At 29.3% G+C, this 12,891-nt stretch overlaps 1 protein-coding gene across 9 annotated transcripts in view; it reads left to right on the forward strand.

The window, feature by feature from the left end:
- faf (ubiquitin carboxyl-terminal hydrolase-like faf) overlaps positions 1–12,891 on the forward strand; it is a 66,726-nt gene that overhangs the window by 35,216 nt on the left and 18,619 nt on the right. For all 9 annotated transcript variants that reach the window (XM_014433917.3, XM_014433921.3, XM_014433919.2 and 6 more), the window contains 11 exons: positions 654–897; positions 4,929–5,100; positions 7,213–7,339; positions 7,776–7,926; positions 8,007–8,108; positions 8,182–8,331; positions 8,719–8,926; positions 10,874–11,085; positions 11,313–11,479; positions 11,559–11,732; positions 11,811–11,952. In XM_014433917.3, the coding sequence (XP_014289403.1) occupies positions 654–897; positions 4,929–5,100; positions 7,213–7,339; positions 7,776–7,926; positions 8,007–8,108; positions 8,182–8,331; positions 8,719–8,926; positions 10,874–11,085; positions 11,313–11,479; positions 11,559–11,732; positions 11,811–11,952 (1,849 nt within the window). The remainder of the gene's footprint in view (positions 1–653; positions 898–4,928; positions 5,101–7,212; positions 7,340–7,775; positions 7,927–8,006; positions 8,109–8,181; positions 8,332–8,718; positions 8,927–10,873; positions 11,086–11,312; positions 11,480–11,558; positions 11,733–11,810; positions 11,953–12,891) is intronic.

Genomic DNA, 12,891 nt, shown 5'->3' on the forward strand with positions numbered 1-12,891 from the left:
GAAAATCTGTTTTTTTTTTTTTGCTTGTAAATATTGTTAAGGATTGGCGAATTAGGTAAAATATCCGATAATTAAACTCTTCCCTCAAGATTTGAGCTTTTACGTTTCAAGATATGTGTAATGCATAACTCTAATAGGAAATTCATCTGGGACATCCATGACTTTTCTCCCAGACTACGGGGCCAATTTTAGTTTAATTTCGCCCCCACAGGTCACAAGCTACGCCTGAATGATTCTTAAAATTCAACATACTATTATTAGTTTTCAACTTTTTTTTAGGTTCTTAACAGCATTATTTAATAATAATCATTGTTAAATAATCTGCAGCATATATACTATTTAATATGTGTTTATTTGTATGAATATATAATATTTAATCTTTTAGTAAAAAACTAAATTAGGTCTCATTCACATTCTTATTATTATTTATAAATTCAGAAGAATATGAAATTGTTTTCTGTGCTTTACTTCTTATTTAGCATGTTTTTTTTTTTTTTACTTTTACTTTTTTAGGTATTTTAAGGACATAGCAGGACTTCTCCCTTAATTTTCTCTTTTAATAGCATGAATAGTTATAGAAATTTTAATTTAAGGAAAGCTTACTCATTAATTTTCTTATGATTATTATTGTTTTATTTACCTATTTTTTGTAGGCATGCTTATTTAACTGTACTGAAGATTTGCAAGCTTATTCTTTGTACAATTGGTCACATTTTATATATTATTGCCGAAAATAATATCCAGCAACAGCAACAAGGCAATACAAATTCATCATTGAATAATTCTACAAATAATACAACCCTTCTTAAAGAAGCACTGTGCAATATACCTAGCCCTACTACTGAGATTATTACAAGGAATGTAGCGTCAAAACTTGCTAGAGCTTATTTAGAAAAGGTCAGATTTCATTTATATTATTATTTACTGCATGTAAGGTTCTTTATTTTAGATCTTATATTTGTATTTAGCTATGATTCTAGGCCATAATCTTACAGGTATGAATTCATCCGTTAGTTCATTGTTTTTTCTTGGAGCAAAGTATGTTTAAGTATCCCTGCCACTGATAAATATATTAATATTTATGATTCATGCCTTGTTTTTACATTTAATTAATTTAAAATTATTACAAATTCACAGATTTGTGTTGTTTAAACCAGTTCTGTCATCCTTTTACGATTATATTGATATCTTTTGGAAATAGAATGCTTAAATTAATTATTTTTTTTTTTATTATTATTCAGTGACATGATTCTATTATTAGTATATATATTTTATTTTGTTCTATCTATTTAAATTAAAGAAATCATTAGCTCAATATGAATTTGTATTTGCTAAAGTTATTAATTTGTTCTAAATTAATGTTTTTTCAATATAAGATTTCAAATTGTATTAAGAATTTTGTGATTGATTATTTGGATGCATTAAGGTATATTTTATTAAGAAATATTGACGCCAAAAAGTATTAATTAAATTTTAGATATGTAGTTAAAGACACGTTTAATAATTACTAATTACTCATAATATAAATATAATTTAATAATGTTTCTTTTTTGTTTGTTTATTTTTTCACTAAGATGTTTTACATAATTTAATATTTTATTCTCAATTTTCCTTTTCCTAAAATAAAAAAAAAAGAATAATTTACTTAGTTAAAATACATTAGTCAATCAAATATTTGATATGTTGTCTGTGAGTTAGATTTATTTAAAGAATGTTGTACCTGAATATATTCTAGAGAAAGAAAAGTATTTGAAATTAGTTTAGAAAATAGATCGTTAAATCATATGGCATGTTCTCACACTATAGCGGCCTGTCTAAGCTGTGTGATTTCCCGCAGAAAAATAAGCCTGAACACATTCGTCAGCTCAAACTTGACATTTACGGCTGGTAGCTCAATCTATAAGTGACTATCCATATTTCCATGCAGACTCTGAGTCTGAATTCATGCCTGTTTGATCATGGCCATGGAGAAAATTGTATGTATTATTTTTCAATTTTATATTATTAACTTAAAAACAAATTCACTAGAATCATATGCCTGGTTACTTTTTTTATTTGGTCCTATACCATGTATATAAACTGTTTTACTTGTGTTGTAATGTAAGCAAATAAAACTTTTCTTTTCAAATAGGTTCGTCTAATTTAACACCTTTTAACGTGTGGTAAGAGGTAATTTTAAATAAATTTATAGTTGTTGCAATGAATCTCTTATGCTTTACCTGGTTTGCTAAAAAGGAGGCTTAACGTTTAGTCCTTATTGAGTTGTTATTTCATTATGAAATCCCTGTTGGAGACATTATTTGTTAGGTGGCTAAAAAACCACCCTTCTCGAGTCACTTTCTTGATGAAAGAAAGGGAACTAACCAAAAGGAAGTATATTGTTCTTATAATTTGTTAAAATGGTTGGCATTTAACATGAGATTTTTTGATGCTGGTGTGGGATGGAAAATTAGTTTTATTTGTTTACTAGCAGACCTGGCAATGTTTCACTATTGATAGATTTGGAGATGAATGTAGATTAATTGAAAGTTTGATATAAATTAATATATTTAATTAAAATTAAACATACATTATTATGTTTATTTACACACTGAATTAATTGCTTATTATATCTATCTAGTTTAACAATAATAATATACTATAAAACTGTAGGATAATAATATATTATAAAATATTTAGTGTCTCTATACACTTAACTAATCAGTTTCTGTAAAATTGTAATATTATGTCTTCGTTAATAATTGTCTGAATTCAAATTTTTTTTTTTTTTTGCAGGAATTTTAATCACCATTCAAATAACATATTTTAAAAAAATGGTATTTAAAGATTTCAGATGAGGCTAAAAACGAATATGATTTACTTTTTCCTTTAAAAAAAAAATTGTTGGCTGACTTTATTGAAGCCTCATAAGGATTTTAAAAATTTTTATGAATATTATAATTATTTAATGGTACCAGTAATATTTTTTTCTTATTCTTCAGAAAGAAACAAATCGATTAGTGTATAACAGTGTGAAAAAATGTATACTTTCTGAGCTACGCACCAAAAATTTTTAATTTTGCTCATAACTATTTTTTTAATAGAGAAATTGGGGATTTCTGTAGCTTTAAACCTTCCCATGACAACAGGGAACTTTTTGAAAAAAAAAAAAACAGCATGTAATTCGTCTAGTATTTCCAAAGTTTATTTCGGACAAACAGAACTATTCCCTTTTATATATGTAGACACTGTTGTAAGTGGTTTGTTACCATAACGAGATGATAAATGGGGTTGCATATGAAACACATTGTAAAGATTTAGGTGTTTAATTTTGTCTATATATCAATGTGCACTTTTAAATCATAGATTAAACAGTAAATATTTAGTTTATAATAATTTATATTGACTATACCCCTACCTTCATCTCCTTGATTAAATATCTTTGAGTACTTTTATGAAGAATTGAAAATGTACAATGAATGTTTTGATTTTTAAAAAATAATAATATTAAAATGAATTGATAAAAAGATCATATTTAAGCATTTTAATTACTTGAAAATATTTTTATGTTTATCAGATTATTTATTTTATCCATGTAGTAATCCTGTGAAAAGACTTCAAAGTTCATTTTGCTAGTGAGTTTTTTTTTTCATGATGAAATAATTTTAAGTAAACCTTAAATTATATAGCCTATTATACAGGATGTTTAAAGTTAAAAAACAGAAAATCAGTTATGGGACTTTTTTTATTCATTAAATTTTAAATGAAGAGGTCTTTAGAAGAAGGTTGTAAAAATATAAGAGGATGGATTAATATTATTGCATGATTTAAGTTTGCATTGAAATAAGAATTTACCTAACATTAAAATAAACGTTAAGGTTAATATCCTTTGGGCTTATATTTCTTTTGATTATTTTCTTATTTTGCCAAAATTAAACCTGTCAATGATATTTTTGTCTCATGATATTTTTTTTCTTTTACATATAATTTTATTAGGTTCAGAATGTTTTATTTAAAATGCAACCTGACATAACTAATTTTCCACTGCATATCGTTGGTTTAATAATTTCTCACATTATGTTTTAAGACCTTCCTTGGCTTGTACTTTACTGGCTCAAATTGTCAAGTGGCAACTCATATTTCAGGCTGGTATTGACCAGTGTAGGGTTGCAACAGTGAATTCTTCTCCATTAGGAGACTCATTTAGATTGGGGAGGGGAGAGATAAGGGTGATCATTTTTTTAATTTTTTTTATTGCCTTTATACTTCATATAGATCTTAAGTGTGCCAAAAATGTTTGTTGTTAGTAAAGAATGATTTTAGCATAATCCACAAATCTTCAAAGGCTCACTGAATTTATTTATTCAAATCACATGAGGTCTGTCCCCTTGACGTTCTGTACCAAACAACGTAAAGTTGTAAACCTTTTATATTAACAAATGATATGATAGGCCATTTATTTATAGGATATTTGCTTTTATTATTATTAGTTCATGAGGCACTCACAGAACTTAGTTTCACATTTTTGGCTTATATTATCTTGTTCCTTTCTTGCACTTTCACTTATATTTTAAAATTTAGAATACAATGTGTTACAGTTTTATTGTTGAAATGGCTTGCAATGCTTAGTTTATCCCTTCTTAATAATTATATTGGGTATTGACTTCATTTTTTAAATTTTCTGAGAATTGTTCATTGCTTTGGATACTCATTTCTGTAGTTCCTGCGTATATAAGTTTATTACGAGTCAGGTATCTATATTTTTCAGAACTGTTATTCTTTGATAACAGTTTCTATTTAATGTAAACAATATATATATTTTTTTATACCCTTTGCTTTTATTAAAGATAATTTATGGAAAAGAAGTAAACAATAAATATTAAATATTGCCATTTAATAGTTTCATTTTACATTCTTGTTTTATTGAAATGCTATAATTCGCTTTACAGTTTGGATTCAGCAATAAATGGAATGGATGGACACCTCCTGATGAGCTGTTGAGATCTTTGATGAAATTGGCATGGGCTGCTGCCGCAGCTGATATTACCCTTATTTCAGCTGATCCGCAGGCAATCCACGATGCTATAGCTCGTGCCACGCCAACAACATTTGATATATTAGGTAAATATATTTTTGTAAGAAATGTTTACAACAGAACTATTTAAAAAATCTAACACTCCGCCTGCATTTCTTTAATTAATTTTTAGAGTTGAGTTCCATGGTTTATGGCTAAATCAAATGACCTCCAGTTAATTTGATGAAAAGTATTTGAAATAATAAAAAAATGACAGCTTGTAAATTATTTTTTGAAAAAAATGAAAAAGTAAGGATATAAAGCACAATATGATTGTTATCAAACCTTGTGTTAGCATTGGGTAAAAGACTAGCTCATGGACTATTATATGTTTTAAAAATTGATTTCTAATACTTTGAAAAATACGTTTAGATGTTTTATTCCTAAAGTTTTTGTAACTTGTATATTAATCTAATAATTATTTAAAAAATATGTTTATTGAAGGGAATCCATTTGAACAGGTAAGGAAATTTAAATATTTGGGATCTACGATTACTAAAATAAATGAAATAGAAGAGAAAATAGAGGTGTGGAATATTTGTTATTTTTTAGTTATTTCAAAATTAATTAGCTTGTTCCCTCTGTTTAGAAACTTAATAGCTACAATTTAATAAATTAAAATGGGCATGTTAAATTGCTGGGTCTCTTATGAACAAATGCCTTCGAACAGTGATTCTCAACCAGTATAAGTTCAAGGATTACTAAGCCAGAAATTACACCATCTGTAGACCAGCCGGCCCTCGACTTAAAAGAAAGAGGGATCTTCCCCAGGAAAATCAGGTTGTTAGGGATTGAGAAGCAATCATAGTGAATTTAAAACCTTTCAACTAATACTCAGACACCAAAAAAACAAACCATAAAATTGTTCTTAAACCCTCACAAATATGTGCTGTCAGTTCTTTCTATGGACCACTGGTTGGGTACCACTGCCTTAATAATAAGTTAATGAGCACTGAGCCAACAAGTAAATGTTTGTGGAGTCACCAAAAGCTAGGTGGGATCATTGCATTAAGGCTGATCTTGTTGATTTGGGTTTGGACTGTGGGCGGTGGATAGATGTATATAGATAGCAATTGTACAATTATAGATACCTTTTAGTTCCCTTAATTTTGTATTTATTTATTTTTATCACCAGTTATAAAAATTATTATTTATTACATATACATATAAATGGTTGACTGTAAGATAATTTGAAGATAGGCAGGGCTGTGTTCAAGAGGAAAGAAAAAATAGTAATTAACTATTAATTTATTTTCTGCTGATTTTTCGACCTAAGCTGTAGGTATTCATCAGGGCTGTTAGGTGTAAGACCTCATGATGTGAGGGGTCCCTGTTCACGCTTCCACCTAACAGCCCTGATGAAGACCTACAGTGTATGTCGAAACATCGCCAGAAAATAAATCAATAGTTAATTTATTTATGTTTACATCGGGACCTGTCCGTGGTGTACTTTAGGTAACCATTGTGGAAAAGGGTGTGTCGAAATTGTGAGACTTTTCTGTCAAAGACATGCATATATTTTCTTTTTATTTCAAAATGTTAATTCCCTGGAGGGGCAGATCATGGTTAGTGTGTTAGCTGAAAAGACTATTTAAATTATTGCTATGATAACAGAAATTTAGGTGGTCCTTCATAATAAAAAATAGTGGTCGCTTATCTGGTGACTGGGTTAGAAGTCTCGCTGCTGCGGTTACTTCTGCGTTCTATGGCCGCTTCCCTCATCCATGTGCATGGTGGGTGAAATGGTGAAAACCATGAATCTTCGCCTGGGTTCACTTAACAGGCTGCTTCTCCCTCAAAGGCTGGCGAGCGTGTCCTGGACTCTGGAGTAATGGTAGGGGCAGGCCAGGTCCTAGCTTGCATAGTGCATAGCAATGGCAGCGTCTTCAGGGTCTACCGGTGTCTGCGGCAAGGGGGGCATCAGAAAATGAGACCCCCGACCTCAACTTTATATAAATTCAAAAAAGAACTGAAAAATTCGGATTACTTAAATCCGACAACTATTTTTTCTTCCCTCTTGAACATAGCCCTGCCCATCTTCTTCAAATACTATTTATTACATTTAGAGGAAGAAAGAAAAATCAATAAGAAGTGTTTGTGTGTTTTGATTAGCCTCAAAAACTCATGTAAATAATAATAATTTTTATTATTAATTACAGTTTGCAAAGAAGCATTAGAAGACTTAACAATAGCTCTTGTTCTCAATTCTTCGGCCTTGGGGTACTTAATGGAAGAAAAATGGTGGCAGACGTTTATTATTGATTTAGTGCTTCTGTGCAGCAACAGGTGAGTTTTTACTAGTTTCTAGTGTAATATAGAAATATTTGCTAACTTATTTGCCTTATTTTTTTTTTTTTTACTTTGTTGTCATAATAAATGAGTTTTAAGATTCCTTTCTCACTCGACTCTCATCCTCCTCCTTGGTTTTTCACTTACTCCTTTCCCTAGATGACTGAAATCTTTATTCTGTTATCCAACGCACTATATCTAATAACCTATTATAGCGAATTCCAACTGTATTTCCTTCACAATTTATATTATGTAATCAATGTTTTATTGCTATCTTCCTCAATTTGCTCACCATTAAGCTTTATTTTAGTTTCTAGTACTGGATTATTATGCTTATCAAACCAATTTCTTTGCTTTTAAAATTCGTAGTCTTTAATTATCTTGGGGTTCTAAGTTATTGTAAAATATTATCTCTTTTTTTTTTTAACTTTAGGTCGATAAGAATAGTGGCTGCAGAGCAATTTCTATTAATGGTTACCTTTGGAACATCACATAAACCATTACACTTTAGTATAATTCTTCTTTTTAATGTTCTACACAATTTAGTATTAAATTATGCAAAAAATTCTCATGAATATTTTCAGGTAAAATATATACTACTAGTATTAAATAATGGGTTTAATTTATGGTACTGATGTCATTAATACTAATATTTTTTTTTTAGCTCTTATGCCGATTATTAAATTTTGCTTATATGTATAATTGCCCACTTAATACAGCTGAAACACTTTTAAACCAGGAGATCAAATGGTTGAAGACTACGAAAGTTAGTAACCTACATTATGGTTTAGTGAAGTAATGTTTGTAAATTTTTAGTTATTATATTTACTTATTTTTAGGAACACGTTAAAGAAACAGGGTGTACAGGGGTTGAAGAGGCTGTTTTAGATGGACATTTAGGAATTGCTAAAGAACTTTTATCATTTATTTCACCAGAGAAAAAATTCCAAATAGGCTCTGATGAAAATGCTGGCATCAATCTCATTAAGGTTTCTTTTATTTATGTATATGCATTTATATGAAAATTATTGATTACATGCCCTCTTTTAAATTGTAAACTATGCTTCTTTTTTTTTAAAGTTACCAATAATTTTCAAATGACGTAATTAATTAGAGTCAAATAATTTCATTTTAAAACTCAACAGTTTTATGATTTTTAAGTACTGTTATCCTAATAGCCATAAGTTTCTTGAGATCTATTATAATGAAAAAAAAGAAGAAGAAAATGGAAATTTTGAAGTATTAAACACTTTAAGCTATTCAGACATTTCAAAGTGTAAATATGCTCCAATATGCTCCATTGCTTCAGATAATAATACAATTACTTTACATGATGTATAAAGCACATAATTGTGTATTTCCGTTTCTACTTTTAGGAGTTAGTTGAAGATTTTATCTTCCCTGCTTCCAAAATGATGCTACACCTTCAAAAGACTGGGGAGCTAAGCGGTGAGCAGGCAGTACCTGTTTGTAGTTCTCCTTTAACTCTTAGCTCGGCTTTTGAACTCCTTGTTTCTCTCTGTGATAACTGTGCCCCAAATATGAAACTTCTAGTCACAATGCTTACTGATATGTTTTATACAGGTTTGTTCAATTTTTTTTTTTTTTACAAATGTAAATAACTACTTATTATTTTACAAACCTTACATGGTCTTATCATTTAAAGACTCAATGAGCCAATAGAATTTAGTATCTTTATCTAGTTAGTGGTCGAATCTTAGGAAATGTCAGTATAAAGATTTTATCTCAAAGAATACAACTTGTGAACAGACTATTTATCCAAGATTCCTTGTGCTAAAAGAATTATGGCTATATTATTTAAATACTTTTCTTTGCCGAGTCACTGAATGAAAAATTTAGAAAGATTTTCACAAATTAATTGAATATTAAACAGATTATCTCTGATATTAGTAGATCATCCTGGTGAATTATATCTCTCAAATGTTGTACAACTGTTATCTATGCAAACAATGTGTAAATGGTTTCATCCATACAGTTGATAAAAAGTAAATGAAAATGATCGCTGTTTGGAATATACTTAGTTATCCCAATACAACACTAAAAATAAGGTTTCAACTGCAGTAAGATTTTTATAAAATATGAAATTGAAAATATGATTATGCTGATTTATGTTGAAATTTTTGTATTAATTAAAAATAAAATAATAACGATAATCCTTAGAAAATGATTTTAAAAAAAAAATCTTTCTTTAAAATGTTGATCATTTTTAGTGTTTTCTCTAGTGAACATTCATTTGCCATTGCTTTTACATACATTGAGTTAACAAAGTCTAAAGGTTGATTAATGCACCTGAAAACTTACTTAGGTTTCAAACCAGCTAACTTACTCTTTAAAAAAAAATTTTGTTTACTTTCTCTTAATATTATGTATAGTATTATGTAAACTCTATTTACCGATAGGATTATTATTATTATTATTCTTTATAATTCGTTTTTTAACTTACTACTATTATTGCTATTTTATTTCTACATTTTTTATTTATTCATAACTTCATTTTATAATTTTTTTTGTTTGTATGTGCGTGCTGGAAATTTTGACATCTGATTAGTCTATAAATTTGAATAAAACTTGTATAATAAATTAAATATTTGTGATGGATTACTGGAAAAGAGAAGTATTCAATTTGGTGTCTATTGGCAGTGCCGGTTCGATTCCAGCCTGGGGCGTAGACTTTTTTCAATGAGTGGCGGTCCCACAAAATGAAAAACTTAGACCCCCAACCATGGTTAGGCAGTATAGGACTCCAATGGGAGTCTTGGCTGAGGGGGAAAAAAAAAAGTATGAGATATACAAGAGTGGAATAGAGATGATAAAATAGATACTGTTAAGAACAAAACAGAAAAAAATTACAAAGAAACAAAAAAAAAAATGTAATGTAATTTTTTAAAAAAAAGAACACTGTGCTGAATTGCAAGTATTGTGTTTTTGTTAATTACTTTTTCTTAGTTTTTGTATTACATTATATTGTAGCAACCCAATATATTTGGGCTGCATTTTTCTCAGGATAACAGGTTGGAAAGAAGGCTATTAATGGTAGTATAATAGTTATGAATTTCCAGGTGTGTGATCACAATTAAAATTTATAAAATAACCTTTAGTACAACTGATGTGATGTGATAGCTCAAACTGTCTTCTTTTTTTTTTCCATTTTAGTGAGTCCACTAATACTGCCCTTCTGTTGTGTGCGTACCCATGGATCATATATCTGGTTTTCATTCAAACTGTTATTTTACGATAAATATAAATTTATCAAGTTTCTTGAGAAATTGCAGAGACTTAAAATCAAATTTATGTTTAAGAAATGTCTCAAGAACTTTAAAGTCTAAGCTGACATTAAATGGTGGAATAATTCGATTGTAAAAATGTTAAGTTTTTAGTTTCTTTCAGCTTCAATTTGTTTTCTTACTCATCAAAATCAAATCTTTGAAGAAAATATTCCTCCTTACTTCTGAAGACATTCTTGTGGCATGTTTTAATTTTTTTATGATTCATATTGAATTTTAATTTCAGAAAATGACGAAGGACTTCAGGAGTGGGATTATCTACCTCCTATTGGCCCTCGTCCAATTTCTGGATTCGTTGGCTTGAAAAATGCCGGAGCTACTTGCTATATGAATTCTGTTCTCCAGCAACTTTATATGGTTCCTGGAATTAGGATAGGTCTTTTAGCTGCTGAAGGTGCCACTACTGATTCTGATGACTTCTACAATAATGATAATGAAGTAAGACTGCTGAGGTCTTAATTTTTTTTTTTTATAGTAAACTGTATAAAATAATTTCTGATATTTTTTCTTTCTTTGTAGATTTTCTGAATAACACTTTTTTTTTTTTTTAATGCATTTATATACGATATAGATACTATTGAATATTGATGAAAGCCTTAAAACTGCCTTATAATTTAACTATTACCTTTAAAATTTCCTTATTCTAAGTTTTTATATAATTGCAGAGTATAATGAGCGGTAGTGGACCTGAAAGCGAAGAAAAATCGTCATTAGAAGAATCTAGGAAAGAGTATAATATAGGTATTTTAAAACAGGTTCAAGCTATCTTTGGTCATCTCGCTTACAGTAAATTACAGTATTATATTCCTAAAGGGCTCTGGAGACATTTTAAGTAAGTTGGCTGTTTTTTTTTTTTTTAACTTTACTTACCTCCATGATACAAGTATGTAATTTATTATTTGGATTTTTAGACTTCAAGGAGAACCTGTTAATCTTAGAGAGCAGCAGGACGCTGTAGAGTTTTTTATGAGCTTAGTTGAAAGTATAGATGATGCACTTAAAGCTTTAGGTCAAGAGCAAATTATGGGTAAAATATTAGGAGGCTCTTATTCTGATCAAAAAATATGTAAAGGCTGTCCTCATAGGTATATAGCCGTAATTTCTATCTCACTTTTTAGATACAAAATACCATTTTGAGGTCTAATAAAAAAAAATTTTTTTAGGTATTCCAAAGAAGAACCATTTAGTGTTATTAGTGTTGACATTAGGAATCAGTCTACATTGCAAGATTCTTTAGAGCAGTATGTAAAAGGTGAATTATTGGAGGGAGCTGATGCATACCACTGTGATAAATGTGATAAAAAGGTTTGATATTTCATGCAATTACTGTTTAGTTATTTTATCATTAGTAATAATAGGTTTTAGTGTTTAATATCAGTTGAGATGAAACGAAAAGTCAAAACAACACTATTGTTGTTAACGCTATATATACCCGGCCTGGGGTATCGACTTTTTTTCATTTTTGTGATTGCCTGTTTGGTGAAATCGAGCTAAAAACTGAGTGTGTACTCGCATACTTGTCACTAGGTGTGTAATGTCTAAGGACATCGTTAGTTCCCATCTTTACATCAGGAAAAGTGAAAAAGAGTTGTTGGCTGGTCCTTCCTGTATTTAAGCCGCACCAATCAATCCACTTATATAGAATTAGAGAAATCTGGAATTTCTACCTCACCCACCAGATAGTCTAGGCCTTTCTTAACTTATTTCGCTCCATGGCCTAAAAATAATTTTGCAGAGGATGGGGGTGAGGTGCTAGAGTTATTCCAAAATAAAAAGAGACCTCTGAATAAGGATTAAGTATTTAATCATTTTTCAGATTAAGATATTTATTTTTTTGTAGAGCGAGAATATATTGTAGGAATTATATCCTAAAAACCAGAATGTGGCTCATAATCAGTTGGTAAGGTAGAAATGTTGGGTAGAGGATTAGGCTTGTGACATCAGGTGTAAAGGGTAACAATATACTTGTACAATATTATTTATTAAATTATATTGTAGATAATACAATTTTATTTCATTGGTTTAACTTTCCAGCAAGAGCCTTCAGCCAGCCTTCCTCGACTATTCTACATTTCTAAACATTTTATGTTGATAATAATTAATTTTAGATTTTAAAGAGATAGTCAGGGTTGCTATTAAGAAGAAAGAAAAAATCTTTGTGACAAAGTAGATCTTCATCACAGCTGAATAAAAAGAAATGCAAATAAGGTAGAGTCAATGTAAGAGTAAAAGAGTGACCCAAAC

The sequence above is a fragment of the Halyomorpha halys genome, unplaced genomic scaffold, assembly GCF_000696795.3.
Source record: "Halyomorpha halys isolate HHAL.00 unplaced genomic scaffold, Hhal_1.1 Scaffold1282.1, whole genome shotgun sequence".
NCBI classification, from domain to species: Eukaryota; Metazoa; Arthropoda; class Insecta; order Hemiptera; family Pentatomidae; genus Halyomorpha; species Halyomorpha halys.